Consider the following 15,899-nt stretch of genomic DNA (forward strand, 5'->3'; position numbering starts at 1 on the left):
TATCCATTAGAGTTTATTTATCGTGATACAGTTTAGATCTCACGCTTATAAATAACTTATGTTATGGGCCTTTTGTTTGTAGAAATGTAACTTACATATTTTATTACGCTTTTCTGTAAACCTCAAAAAGAATGTTGTCAAAGCAGCACTCTTAAACTAAGGTACATAAAATCTGCACCACCATTATTTTTTAATACGGCAAGGAAACATGGTATTTCTCAATAGTTTGAAAGGTTTGCTGTCACCATAAACACACACCACAATAAAACATTAAAAAGTCGGAGGAATTATTTTATGAAGTGCATAGGCACCACAAACTGCATTCCTCCGAAGCATTCTTATGTAAGAGGAAACAAGAGTATTTTTCTAAGAGAGCTAGATCGGCCCCTCTCCTCTCCCCACACCTCTCATTTTTTTTCATAGCTGTCCACTTTCGGATTTGAAAATAAGGGATCAGCAGCCTCACCTGTCCTGGGGACAGTCTACGGTATATCTAACGATCTAAGATAGCAGCGGGAAACGGCGCTGGAATATGGAATTTCCAGCAAAAAAAGGGAAAGTTGACAGCTGTGGCTTAGATTAAGGTAGTTTCCCGCAAAAAAAAGGGGGGGTTGGCAGCTATGGGGTTTTTTTTAAGTCAAAGCAAAACATACTTGTTTACAGTGGTCCCTCGACTTACGAATTACTCGACATCCGTAGGTTTCGACTTGCGAACGGGACAAATGGCCGCATGCTTATGAATTTTTCTACATCCAAATGGAAACTGTTGGCAGCTTTAAATGCGGTTTCCTCGACTTATGAATTTTAAAATGCAGTTTTGTCGACTTACGAATTTTTCCGAATATTTTTTTTCCTATGGGAAACCGTGTTTCGACTTACGAACTTTTCGACCTACGAATGTGCATTCGGAACGGATTAAGTTCGTAAGTCGAGGGACCACTGTACTTCTCTATGTAAAAGCCTGGTAGGTGCTTGGTTTCATCTCGTGTCTATACAATGCTTTAGTGGAACGAATCAAACTGAAAATCCTAATTTGTTAAATTGATAGCTGCAATTTAAACTCCCACGTACTCAATTCAGAGGAAACTACTATTGCCTACTTCTCGGATGCTTTTAGAATATTCCCCATCCCAATTATTTCCCTTCTATTATGTTCATGCCTGGCCCATAGCTATGGAGAAAATAGGGCACAGGAAAGAACTACGTAAAGTAGGGCAATTAAGAACACTAGAGGGAGGGGTGTTATTGCACAGATAAAAAACCCATTTAAAGGATTAAATTCTGGACTTAACTAATTTTGGCAGGGTTCCTTGGAACAACAGATAGATTTAACAACAGCAGCTGGAACCGTAAAAACCCAAGGCCAAGTGTTACGGCACCCATTTCCATGTCTAAAAGCGAGCCGGCTCATATGTCCATGTACTCCAATAAGTTTCAGCTCTTAACGGTGGCCGAGAAGCTGTTCAAAATATGTGCATCAGGTTTCAGGAATGATCTTATTTATCTGGAAGTTTTGTATTAAACGTGAATCTCGGCGTTGGATTTATATGCTCCAGGAAGCCATATACGAGGAAGCAGAACTAAATCCAGAGTGCTCAGTTACGAGGCTTTTCAAGTCCAGCTTTCAAGAGAGAAGCTGGTTCAGGCCCAACAAAAAGAACGACTGATCTGCGGGCGGAGACAGAGTGCACCCAAACAGCATTTCCTCCCACGGCATTACAAAGGAAGCCACAAGTTAAGGAAAAACTAGTTTGGATCTCAGCCTTTCAGTGCAGAGGTACAGATTTTCATGGAAGTCAGGTGTTGTTTACAGAGATGGAGAGAGAAAAAAGCACCTCACCTCTCGAAACAAATAATTTGACAGAATGAAAGTTCCTTGCTTTTTTTGAGGGCTGAAGTGAGTTACGAGCGCCAAGTGTCTCCTCCTGTATCAACAGAAGGAGCAAAACGCCAACTTTTAACAAAATGTAATCTGGGCACCCACATGAAACATACCGAGGCAAACCACAGGTTCACCTAGCCATTCTCCAAGGTCTCAGGCAGGGCTTTCCCCCCAGCCTTACTACGAGAATCTGAGCCTAAATGATTGCAGGTTCAAGATTTTGAAAGGCGCACCATCGCCTGTATCCTATGCGGGATGCTGCCTGAATAAGGAGTCAGAGGACCGGTGAAAAACCATCCCAGCACCAAGCACACTCATTTCCCCACAGTTGATACTGAGTACTGTGCAGCTGTGGAGAGGACAAATGGCTGGCAACAGTTCTTTGCACAGAACCCTAATCCAAATAAAAGTGGATTCTCTGTGCACCATGGGCTCTTGGTGAGCAGGGCTAACTTCCAGGGTTCTCCTACTTCAGGCATGGCCAAACCTGGCCCTCCAGTTGTTTTGGGACTACAGTTCCCATCATCTCTGAGCAATGGTCCTGTTAGCTAGGGATGATGGGAGTTGTAGTCCCAAAACAGCTGGAGGGCCAAGTTTGGCCATGCCTGTACTTGATCTATGTAGGGGCATTTAAGACGAATATGCCCTTTAGGTGCTGTGACAGGAGCCGTCTATTTCTTTAAAAATATTAAAATTCATTTTAATCCTATGCACAATTACGGGCAATCCTATTCACAATTACCTGAAAGTAAGCCCAAATGAAAACAATAGGACTTTCTTCTGTGTAGACCTGTGTAGGAGTGTACTGGTAATTCTTGTGCAAGGAATACTTTTGCAGTTAAAACACAAACTGCAGCTCTGTATTTTGCCCTAGAATGAAACATTCAAAACACATGAGTGTGAAACGAACATTTATTCATACTCAATTAAAGAATGTATCATCACCTGTAAGCTTCAAAAAGGTACCATTTTCTTACTTTAATCCAGAATTGTTAATTTGCATTCTGCCAATCTTTTGCTCGTCAACAGTGCACTTAAGACACAAGATTTTAAAAAAATCTACATATCTACATATAGCCATATTGTTTACAAATTATGCTTTCTGTTACTCAGTTTAGATGAAGCTATGAGAGAAATAGATATGACATCACTTTTTAAAAAACTCTCTGATATTGGTCTAATCGCAGGAACTGAAATTTCCCAGCAATGCAATTTCAGAAAGAAAATACACATTGTATTTTGTTCTTTGGTTAGATATTGTTTCTGCACCATTTAATTGTGAAAGGGGATAAGAAGTTTGGATACGGAAGTTCAAAATGGTTCTTAATGCCAAGTGTGATTTTACATTGTTTCCAGTGTTACAAATCCTTACATTTATGCCAGAGATATAAAAAGGCAGAAGTTATTTAAAAAAATATTTTCTATTAAAGTCAAAACCTATCTAACAATATTGTGGTTCCCCAACCTTCAAAGTCTGTTCATTATCAAACACCTTCCAAGTTCATCATCAACTCATCATCTCTGAGCTGCTCGATTCTGATACCCCCTCGCAACGCAGGGTTTCGGCCATGTCTCTGCGGAAGACGGACATATTCTGTGTGAATCTGGAACCAAGAAGACGCCAAACATGTCAAATGTCCTTTCAGACTAAGCATTTAGAGAAAGCTGCTAAGAATTCTGAAAACAAAACCAGTCCTTTGTTAGAACTGAATTGCAAAAACTCCCACAAGTAAAACAAACACCTTCTTAAAAATTTTAACAGATGTTGATCATATTTGGATTATTTTGGTCCTTATTTGAGCTGGAAAGGAAAGCCCCCAAAGCATGGTGAAGGTCAGAATTAACCTGAAAAAGTCTGGTTAATCAATGCAGATGAACTTTCCTTCTCTATTTAGTGGCGAGAGTGGAACAATTTATGCATATGAACAGGGATGCCTCTTTCAGACCACTATCAATTCTCTGAAAAGAATATAATTAGCCATGATTATACCTTGGGTTTAGATTTCCACCAACATTGTTTTTAAAATTAGAAGCAAACTTTTAAATCCCTCTCTCTGATTTGCCCAAGGGTGAGAACCTTTTCTGTATGGTTAATGATTTTGGCGTATTAGTTGAAGGCCTATTCCCTGCCTTACAAACAGCTCCAAACTGGTTTAGAATGGCGACAAGCCCAAATATTTAGGGTGAAGACGCAGTCACTATCCCCCTAATTAGTCTACCCCGTGAGGATGCTGTGAAGGTAAAACGGGGAAATGTAACAAAAATGGATAAAAAATAACAATAAAGATCATGTCCATCTAAAATATAATTATTGGATGTTATTAAACTGCCCACAAGGTAGCAGTTATAATGTAGCACAGTGGAGCAGATCAGCACATATTTGGGGCAGATTTCTCTACACTAATTCAAGCCTCAAGCTAACAGATGGGCAATTCAAGTGGGTCCTACAAGGCTTTATGACAAGAAAGAAAGTTATCGGACACTGGAAGGAAATTTTTCCACCAGCCATTGCACAATGGGCTTTCCAGATTATCAAGTGTGCAGCCTAGCACAAGCCAGAGCTGCTAAATAAATATGTGGACATTTGGTCTGCATACACCTTTGGGCACAGTAATTGTGTTGAGAATAACCAAATCTTTGTACCTGAAGCATTGCTGGGAGGTGTAATTGTACCTTGGCATGGGGGGCCACATTGTATTCAGTGACTTTTAAATTTGCCACCAAATGCAAACCCCACTGGGATTAGCTACTCTATGGAGGGCGATTTCTCACTGCTGAAAGTTGCCGCCAATCAGTTGAATTTCTTGAGGGTCCTGCCTGTGCCTGAAAAATAGCTCACCTGAGGTCATGCTAACACATCTGGTGATTGACAGACGGGAAGCCCCCATCAAACTGTCAAAGCAGCATGTGGGAGGTGAGGCGACAAAGGATCAGGCCCACTGGACCCAATCCCGTGTCCTTGCTGGGATTCAAATGTTACTACACAGTGGTGAGAAGCAGATAAGACACACGAAAGCCGTAAATCATGCCAGTTCTGTGGCAACATCATGGAACTTATCCTTAATCCTAACAATAAATCTTGTTCCTGTGTAATGGCTTGGCTACATGTTCGCTATTGCCTTGGCACAAGGTGACACTTTCACACACACACACACACACTGCTGTCTGAGCAACTGTGCATTTATTGTGTGTAACATACTTATCTGGAAAATCCCCGATTTTAAGGTTATTTTATCAGTCACAGATTTTTCACCTTTCCCCCCTCTATCTCAGGATATAGTGCAGCTTACTTGTCTCTGTTCTTTACTAGAAGGCTTTGTTCCACTCCTTCCATTAGGTTGCTAAAGCACTGATGAAGGACTTCTTGTTTGTTGGCAGGCTGACTGTTTATCAAGCTGGCTCTTAATTCACTGAAGTACTGAAAAAACAAAGAAGAAATAGTTATTAAAATGATGGAATGTAGCATACGGCTGAGTTTACAGGATCAGACTTTCTATTTACTTATTTAGTGGTACTATCTCTCTCTCTCTGTGTGTGTGTACATATATATATTTCAATAAAATACACATACACACACACACACACACACACACACATATATATACCGTATATATATGAAATAATGTACTATGGAGTAGTTTTTTGCGTTATGTAATGTAAAACTGACAGCATACAATGCCAAAGCACAGTAAGATACCAAACTTCTCCATGAAGTGAGGAAGATTTATTAACATATGAAATGAATTGAACAGGAACCAGGTTGCATTCGACTTTTTGTTTTAATCACCTCTTACCACCCTGATGTGTCGCATTAATCATTCTGTTAATTCTCCCAAATCCTAACAAGCCAACTTTGTAGGGAAAGACCAGATCCAGCTTTCCATTTAGCAGCAATTTCCATCCTTGAAGCAGCCAGCAAAAAGTCTACAAAGTTCCTGGTGTATAGAGGATTGATATTTCAAACTCCAATAATAAGTGAGCTCCGTCTTGGGAATATGAATATCTAGTTCCAGCTACAGTTCGGAATGAGGCACTTGAGGATTGGAAGGTGTTTCAGGGCTCTTTAGCCCAGCCTGATATGCTGAGGCATCTTCAAATACTTCTCACACACTCTACATCAAGACAAGTGCAAGACACAAGTGCCAAGAGACGGCAAGAAGGAACAAGATTATTGTAACACAGAGGCCATTGACCAGAAGAAGCTAGTTGTGTTTACATCCAACTGAAAGCAATAGGACAAGTTAAACATGGCTGGGATAAGTTCAGCATGACTAATTATATCTGGACTGTGAATGTTTGCTGTTACAGATATCTGGAACAAAGGCCAGGACTAAGCAATGTAATTTAGTCTTCCTATAAGGAATCGAGGCAACCCATTGTTGGTGAAGGAAAAACTTATTTTTCTTGTCTTTGTTACATTTTAAGCACTGAGATTAGTTTAAAAAATTCCCACAAGGGCTCCTTTTCTTACAACTGCTTGGTCCTCACTCTGAATTTTAAGTTTAGAAGGGTCCTTTAAAAAACCAGTAGAAAGAGAGACGATTGTTGACGTAACCCGAAAGGCCAACCTTCCTAATGGTTTTTGTTGCCATCCATCTGCTTTGAGACACAATGGAGTACCCCTCTGGGGGGTGAAGTCAAACTGCTGTGTTTGCAGCACCAACCCTCATAATAATCCTCTGCTATTCACACTTTTCAAGGGAGGCAACTGAGACGTTATCTTGCCACAAATACCCTCTCTTATCTGCTTTAAAGGATTGTGTAATGTGCCACTGTGCAATCTTTTGGCCCAAAGTACAAACCAGATCAACTTCACTAAGTGTAGCAAACACCCACACCCACCCACTGCGCAGTACTGGGTGCTCTCTGCTAATGTGCTAAAAAAAAAAACCCAACCAATGAAACTCTTCATCAATGAATCCTGAGAGTGGGTTGTGCTGGACTAGGACTAGGTCTGGGAAGTTGAACCTAGAGAAGCTCACTGCCTGACCCTTGTGCCACCATTCCCTTTTAGCTAACCAACCTCACAGGGTTGTTGTAATGATAAAGTGAAGGACTGGACTATGTGCCCTGCCCTGAAAACCTCGGAGAAAGAGAGGTAAAAATAAATACACTGATGATAAGCACTGTGCAATGGCGGGCTTGGAAACACTGATAGCACCAGCCTGTGCATGTTTACTCAGATGTAAGTATAACTGTGTTTAATGAGAGCCTACTCTCAAGACAGAATTGCCACACCAGATTGCATCCAAATTGGTGTTGGAACCGTGAACTGAAACAAACCACTGCTCATCGCTATATTGCTGGCTTCTCAGAAACCGTAGCAGAAAATGTTACGGATTTTCGAAGCGCACAGAATATTTGCTGTTTTGTATCCTTTATATCAAAATATTTCCCAATAAACCCATTTAAAAAAACACCCACCCCAGTACCTGCCTCCTTAATGCAGATGAGTCCTTAATACATTAAGACCTACTGAAAAATAATGACACGCATATATACATTCCACGGCTAACCAAGCTCCATGATCATTAGAATGCAATATTGTTCCAGAAGAAAGAAAATTGTGCTAGCCTCATATTTCTTACTATTCATGATTGCATGGCTATATCTCCTTGTGAAATATTTAATTCCTTCTTACACTAAAGCTGCTAAAATCAAAACCACATAATTAATATAGAGTCAGGCTAATATTTAATACTATAAATCAGAGGCATTGGCTAAACAAAAATGTTGCCAAGAACAAGATTGGGAATGCATAAGACTACTTATTTCCGCCTTTTATAATGATGCACTGACTCAGGGCAGATAGAAAATGATTAGTTTTCCTCCCAAAGTAGGAAATATTGCTTCCATCTGTAAAGGATAATATTGTGATGTCATAAACTTTTTCTAAACACTGAATTTGCCCTTATTCCCTCTCAATCATTTTAAAAGAACTGCTCCTCGTATGGAGGTTGGATTTAAATCACAATAATACACCAAGAAGATGAATGACAGTGCTATTGGATATGGTTAAAATTGGATCCTTCAGCACAGGTGAATGATGAGACGGCGCTTCTATACTTGATATATTTTCTTCTTCTATTAGTTTCCTACCAGGGCTGGGATTTCGGTTTGAATTTTAATGTATGCGGCTGCTGCTAATCTTAGTGTCTTATTTTTTCCCAGCACCATCTTATTGTATAGACAATTCATTCTCCAAAGCAGTAATGCACTGCCACTTGTGACTGCCCAGGAGATAAATGAATTTGGAATAAAGTCAGAACGCACACAGAAGTATGGAGAACGTTACAGGTCAGTATCTCCAGGAACAATCCCTCAGTATCTGCAGCAAGCCTGTATATGTTCAGATGGGTTTGCATGGCTACACAGAAACGGTTCCCTTTTCAGATGGGCACCTGACCTTAGCCTCAAGTCCACAGACCCAAATTTGCATGCAAAAACCCTACAGGGGGTGACTTGTCTGAAAAATGACTCCTCTGTCCACCACAAAGCCTGGCGGTGAATATGATGGGAAACCCCAGGATTCTAGTTGTTTACTGACAACAGTCAGTTCTTTGAGAGGCACTGGGTGCAATCACACATTTTGGGCTGTGCTTGCACACCAACATCATGAAATACTCTTGAAAACTTTGGGGAAGTAGGAGGGCTCCCCTCGCCTCCCAATTCTCCTCTGCATGCTCCACTGCATGTGGTAGATGTCAAGAGAACCCTCTCCTTCAACAGTGATAGAAGGAGGGCGGAGTGCAGGGGTGGGGAACCTGGGACTCCCTAGAAGTTGTTGGACTCCAACTCCCACAGCCCCAGCCAGCATGGTCAATGGTCAGGGAGGATGGGAGTTCCCTCCTTCCCACTGGTCTAGAAACACAAGCCAATTGGTTGTGAGCTAAAGGAGAAGAGAAGGTTAAGGGGTGATATGATAGCCATGTTCAAATATATGAAAGGATGTCATATGGAGGAGGGAGAAAGATTGTTTTCTGCTGCTCCAGAGAAGCGGACACGGAGCAATGGATTCAAACTTCAAGAAAGAAGATTCCACCTAAACATTAGGAAGAACTTCCTGACAGTAAGAGCTGTTCGACAGTGGAATTTGCTACCAAGGAGTGTGGTGGAGTCTCCTTCTTTGGAGGTCTTTAAGCAGAGGCTTGACAGGCATATGTCAAGAATGCTTTGATGGTGTTTCCTGCTTGGCAGGGGGTTGGACTGGATGGCCCTTGTGGTCTCTTCCAACTCTATGATTCTATGATTCTCAGTCCATTTCTCATGTCATGCCAGCTTCTTAATGGTGGGCATTTAAATCTTGGGAGCAAATGCTCTGTTTGAGCAACTTTGATGCAGCTGCGAGATCTGAAGATACTGGTTGATAAAGGCTTGGGCCAACGACCAAGTTCCTATTTTGCAGCTATCTACAGCTGGTGTATCCTGCATCCAGAGCACAAAAGCTACAGTAATTCAATACAAATGAGTTTTCATTAGCTCAGATCAATCTCTTCCAGACAACTTGCAGCAAATTTAAAATTGCCACTACCAATCATTTAGAAACTGACCGAGAAGATCAGATGATGCTCCTCTTTGAACACTTGCAACTCACAAATAATTGACTTGTGTTGACTTTTCTCTATCGCTATGGAAAGAGAAGGCTCTCCTGATATCTATCATATGGCATATCTGCTCCAGGTTTTCTAGGAAACTAGATCAGGGGGATCCAACATAGTGCTCCCCAGATGATGTTGGTCTACAATCCCCGTCATCCTTGACCATTGGCCATGCTGACTAGGGCTGATGGGAGTTGTAAATTCGCCAGTAGATGACCTATGCAGGAAGATGAACAGGAGCTCCTGGCAGTTCAAAAGCATGCCAGAGCAAGTAGATAAATAGGTACCACTGTGGTGGGAAGGTAAACGGTGTTTCCGTGCACTGTGGTTTCCATCACAGTGTTCAATTGCACTAGAAGTGGTTGAGTCATACTGGCTACATGACCCGGATAGCTGTCTGTGGACAAATGCCGGCTCCCTTGGCCTGAAAGTGAAATGAGCGCCACAACCCCATAGTCACCTTTGGACTTAACCGTCCAGAGGTCCTTTACCTTTACCTCACATGAACCCCTGCACACACTGAAAGAATCTGCAGAGGGGGTTGTGGGGCATCATTATCTAGTCTCACCCATCACCTCCATACTTCTGTATGCCCCCATGCATTTAAGGGAGAATGTCCTAAATTAGGCTGTTGAGGTTGACCAGGGCTAGAGACATGAGCTACATAATGGTTTGGGAATGTAGAGATTCATTTTCGTTATGCAAAGAACAGGGTTTCTTTTTGCAATATGAAGTGTCTCCAAACACCTCTGCCTGATCCAAGAGACTTAATTCTTCCCTTTCCTCATTCTATTACACTCAGCAATGGAATGTGAAAAGCAGCTTGTCAATACTAACACCGGCTAGTTTCCTTTTTAATCCAAATGAATGTCCTAGTTCTGGCATACTTACTTTCTCATTGAGAAGTATAAGACCCAAGAGGGGTCTCGAGACTGACCACTGGTTTCTGCAGTCCTCAAAAATTATGGTGTTCATGAGAATTGACATCATCTGAAAAGAAAGAAAATGACCAAAAGTGTAACTGGTGAATATACCGCCATGCATGACTAATCCCAGCTCCGAAATAAATGGACAGAATAAATAGAATTTCAAGTGTTGCAAAAGTTACTTTTGACATAGCACGGGTATTGTAACCAGACAAGCTATTTTTAATACAAATTAACCTATGAAATATACTAGTTATTTCCTTCGATTCCCAAATAGCAACCTTATCCGTAGCTTATTATAAAAACAGCAGGGGAAGGGGGAAGAGGAGAGAAAACAGAAGTAAATATAATTAAGGGTAGACTTATGTCCACCTGTTTTGAATGTGGGCTTTAATCTAGTAGGCAGCCCATCTTGTCAAACCCCTTGCTTGATGGAGATAATCCAGAGCCTCTGGACAGCTGCTGCTTGAAGACCTCCAGTGAGGGAGAGAGCATCACCCCTTTAGCTTAGGGTTTCCCAAACTTGGATCTCCAGTTGTTTGGGGACTACAATTCCTATAATCCCTAAACGGCCTCGGTTCTGTATACCTGAAGGAGCGTGTCCACCCCCATCGTCCAGCCCAGACACTGAGGTCCAGCGCCGAGGGCCTTCTGGCGGTTCCCTTGCTGCGAGAAGTGAGGCTACAGGGAACCAGGCAGGGGGCCTTCTTGGTAGTGGCGCCTGCCCTGTGGAATGCCCTCCCAGCAGATGTCAAGGCAATAAGCAACTATTTTTACTTTTAAAAGACAGCTGAAGGCGGCCCTGTTTAGGGAAGTTTTTAATGTTCGATGCTGTATTGTTTTTAATATTCGGTTGGAAGCTGCCCAGAGTGGCTGGGGAAACCCAGCCAGATGGGCAGGGTATAAATAATAAATTATTATTATTATTATTATTATTATTATTATTATTATTATTAGGACTAGTGCTCAGGGATGATGGGAATTGTAGTCCAAAAACCTCTAGGTAATTGGTTTCATTGTCAAGAAATGTCTCCTGGTGTTCAACTGAAAGCTATCCTGCTGTAATTTAATATCATTAGATCTAGAAAGTCTTATTTATTTATTAAAAAGATATTATAAAGGAGAAAGGAGAAGGAACACAAAGAGAAATTTATATAGTGACAGAACGCTAAATTAAGGGAGGTGTTTCATGGGGTGCGTTTCCTATGAAAATACAGGATGCTAATGAAAGTCAAGTGTGCCATTATTCAGGATGGAAAGGCACAGAAACATATTTCCAAAAGCAGATTTCTATAGTGAGATGGAAGGAATTTATGCCGACCTTCAGATAATTGAGATGTTGCAGAGAGCTTCCTGGCCTCTTCTGAGAATGAACCATTTTTGTTTTGGAACACACTATCATGAGCTTTATAGATAGTGAAAAAACCAAAGCAAGCAAGACATTTCATAGTTTATAGCATCCCAAACACAAACATCAGATAGCGCCCAAGTAGTTTTAGAGTTCTACATTTGTAAAATTTGGTGAGGAAAAAGTAGTCCATTGTTGTAACAAAATAACTAAAAAAATCCTCACCCCAGCATCAAATACAAGGAAAATCCTTAGATTATTTTTTCAAAACCAACGAGTAGCAGTGAGTTGAGTCCCCCGAGAGCTGACATACACTGCAAGCCAGATTGTAATAACTGCCCAAGAAAAAGTCAAACAACCTGTTTCACTAAATGAAAGAGATAATTCAGGCCCTGCAAATTGCTCAGAACAAGGACATTGTCAAAGCTTCATCACTAGTAGTGTAATGGGGAGTACAACCTAGGCTTCCTTTCACTGTTGTCTGCACACAACTATTACTGGACTGGGCACTGACAGTGTTCCCAGAAAAAAGACACTTCCTCCAAACTTACACCTGAGCAATATGATACAATGAAAGAAAAAGCTAAAAGTCATTAGCAAAAAACATAAGATATGCAAATAAAACATAGCAATTCCCTCCATACTGCAACCAAACAAACAGAAATCAAATGGGGCTTCTATTGCATAATATTTTATATTACAATTAAATTACAATTATTTCAGTTTAACATTATCAAATTACTGTTTTTAAATCAAGGTCTTCACAGCACTGAATATAAATATCTCCCCTGAATGGTTTCATAACTCAATTCAATGCAGGCGTATGCAATCTCCTAAATGCCATGTCTTTTTACAACTGCGCAGAAGTTCTGTACATCAGTTTAACAGCAGCAGAATAAAATTAAAACAGAAATTATCACCTAGTCCAGCAGAGCTCTGTGTGCATAATGCTAGCTGAAAGAGGAACCGTAAATAGGTGTTGTACTATGTGCGGCTCCCATGTGTCCCCATGTGATAGCAGAACCCAAAGCTCTGTGAGCCAACACATAGTTTTGCAGTAGGAGAAGAAGGCAAAGAAGCCGTGGTCTGGTTAGAACTGGGGAGAGTCAAGGGGGCAGGGCTTGTGGATTTCCTAAAGGGCTCTCCTATCTCCACCATAATTTGAGTACTGCATAACTGTTTCAGCATTCTCACATTAACAACACAAACACAGCGAATAATGCCCCTATGGGAAATGTCAAAATAAGGTGCAGAATCAGAAACGAGTACTGGTGTTAGCTAGCAACTTTGTTATCACTGAATTTGAGACTTTGTTATTGTTCAATTTGGGAAATCGAAACGAAAATTTGTTAGCCAGGTGATGCATTAAGAAATCCTCTTTTTTTTTTTTTAAAAAAAAGGAGACTTCTGTGACATTTGCAAGTTATAAATGTTGGGCTGAAAAGAAACAAATCACGAGGGTATTGCCATAGTGTGAATTCCCATGAGCGTTACAACCTCTTACACAGACTTGATGCTGACCTACATCTTGTGAAGTAAAGTGTAACATGCACAAGGTCTTTGCTTCGGAGGCATTTATTTCTGGATGTCAATAAATGAATTTTCACATGTTACATTGATCACAAGTCATTTGCCAGAGGTTTTCTTTCCACAGTTTCCAATAAACATTCCCCTAAGTTTGATACTTGCCCACGAAACATAAGCTCTATATGTATACATATTGCCATGGACAGGGGCAAAACTGATTCATACTTTTAGAGAAAACACTTATCCAAGCTACATATAAATTATTGAGGTCGCAGAGCTGTTACATCCATCACTTTTTTTTAAAAAAAGAAAGCATTTAAACTACCTGTGGCATACTTCTTGATTATTTTTGTAGGGAAGATTAAGGCAGTTAAGGAACGAATAATTTAATGTAATTGCAGTTAAGTAATATTAGCTAAAACATAAAATAAGAAATTTACAAATGTCACCACGGAATTAACCAACTCACTCTTGTGCTTGAACCACTTGGCAACTTGTCCAAGACCTATACGAGTCTCTAGAAATTCAGCTATATTAGAAAGTTTTATAAACAGAGGGAGAAGAAATGAGCATTGTGGAGCAATCCATTATCAATATGAATTATTTTTAGTCTGATTTTTAATCTGGGAGGTTTCCTGAACTCTAATCAAAACCCTGCTTAAAGCAACAAATTAGGAATACTGTACTATGAATAAACTGCATGGAACATCAGGAACTGTATTGAGATGAAGAGGACTTCAAAAACATGCCTAGTAAAACCTTATATGGATTAAGCATTAAGATTCCAGTTCTTCATTCTTACAATGGAATTGCAGGCTTTAGGGCAAAAAGACTTCAATCATTACTTTTCTCCTGAAAAGTGTTTCCCTGGTCCTTGTTTATTTTAAAGTAGGTGTTTTGCATCTGGAGCGCCACTGGAATCCATAGGGACGACCCACAGGAATCTGGATTGGGCCACAATAATTTAATCTAGACTGAGAGTAAAATTTGTAACTATAAACAAAGGTGAAAGGAACCATGCAAAACACACTGTAAAGAGACATAAAGATTTGCGAAAATTAAAGGCGATGTGCATGTCCAGGACATAGCTATAAATTCTACGATCAGTCCTAAATTCTACCTCATACCCATTTTCAAGAGTGCCAGGAATGAGCGAGGCCTATCACAAACTGAGCTTTGTGCATATGAGGAAAAGTAGGAAACAGTGTAATGTGCTCTGATGTGCACAATTCATGTAATGAACAGTGACTTAAATTTATTTCCTTTGCAACAAATTTTCATGATGAATGCACCCTTCTAAAACTCTCTGCCTTCCAACCAAAGCAGTAAAAGAAGATCTAGCAATCTGAGTAAAGTCAGGAAAAATCACAAAACATGCAAATGCTTTGCATACAGAAGGTCCAAGTTCAAAACACTGGCTACTCCAGGTTCTGTGTTTTTTTTAAAAAGGATCTCAGATAGCACGGTTGCAAAAGTTCCATCTTGCCCCAGGCTTTGGAAAGCTGATGCCTGTCGCAGCAGAAAATAATGGGCTAGACCAGTGTTTCCAAAGCTGGGAAGATCTGGGGGGAGGGGGATGAGTGTCAAAAAAGAAAAGAAAAAGTACAATGTAAGTATAAAATTAAGACATAAAATTTCAATCCATTTGAAAATTCAAATAACATTATTAGGAGAGCCAGGGGAGGCATTGGATTTTTATGTTAGCTAAAATGGGGCAATGGGTGAGAAAGGTTGAAAAACACTGGGCTAGATGGATTTGATAATGTACAGATGGAATCTCTATGTGATTATTTTTAAAGTAATTTTAGTTCTTGGAGAATGTTTCCTATGTCTTATGACCTATTTGCTGTCATTGCTGGGCCACCTATTTAGTTGTATCTGTGGACAAAGGCATCACAGATGGAATGGAATTTTAGATCGCAACACAGGCAATACCCCTTCTATATAATCAATCACTTTTCAAAGTGGTAGGGTAACTTGAAATCCCCATCGTGTGAATCTTGGGAAACCAAGAACGAAAGCTCTCACCTTCATATCAAGTGTGTGCAAATTAAGTTAAGACAACCCAAAATACATTATGAATGGCACAGTTTAACCACAGGAAGTGACCCCGCTGAAAGGAAAAAAACAAATTCAGTTTCCCAGGTGTTTCTTTACAGTATTTTGAATAAGAGCTCAAGCATTTCTTACACCTACTGTATCTATTAACATCATGTAATAACAGCTCCACACCAATTAAAAAGCTAGCATCTCATCCTATCTTACGGTTTACTGCTGAAACTTTTGACAACTGGCAAAATGCCTTCCAAACTGCTGACAAGATAATAAAGTTGATGTCTACATTTTATCTGAAAGTAAATACAACAGTAATGGGAAGACAGGAAGCAGCTTGACTGCAAATGTGCCAGTCTAATGCCTCACTCTAAAAACAATGTTCATTCAAAATATCAATTTTAAGCACTTTCAGTTTGATTTGCAGATTTCCAATATGTTGACATCAATGCTATTAAAAGCAAGTACTGGTGAAGGGCAATGCATCTGACATGCTGGATGCGACAACAGCAGCCATGTTTGTGGCTCATGTGCCTGCCTGGTTCATCTGTAAAACGGGGAGATGG

The 15,899-nt window shown here is 40.3% G+C and overlaps 1 protein-coding gene across 3 annotated transcripts in view; it reads right to left on the reverse strand.

The window, feature by feature from the left end:
- Positions 1-2,690: 2,690 nt before the first annotated feature.
- Positions 2,691-15,899, reverse strand: part of RANBP17 (RAN binding protein 17) — a 160,567-nt gene continuing 147,358 nt past the window's right edge. For all 3 annotated transcript variants that reach the window (XM_035110145.2, XM_035110144.2, XM_035110143.2), the window contains exons 26-28: positions 10,372-10,470; positions 5,173-5,300; positions 2,691-3,486 (exon numbers count right to left, since the gene is read on the reverse strand). In XM_035110145.2, coding sequence (XP_034966036.2) covers positions 3,390-3,486; positions 5,173-5,300; positions 10,372-10,470 — 324 coding nt within the window. In that variant the 3' untranslated portion in view covers positions 2,691-3,389. The remainder of the gene's footprint in view (positions 3,487-5,172; positions 5,301-10,371; positions 10,471-15,899) is intronic.

The sequence above is a fragment of the Zootoca vivipara genome, chromosome 3 (assembly GCF_963506605.1).
Source record: "Zootoca vivipara chromosome 3, rZooViv1.1, whole genome shotgun sequence".
In the NCBI taxonomy this organism is placed as follows: domain Eukaryota; kingdom Metazoa; phylum Chordata; class Lepidosauria; order Squamata; family Lacertidae; genus Zootoca; species Zootoca vivipara.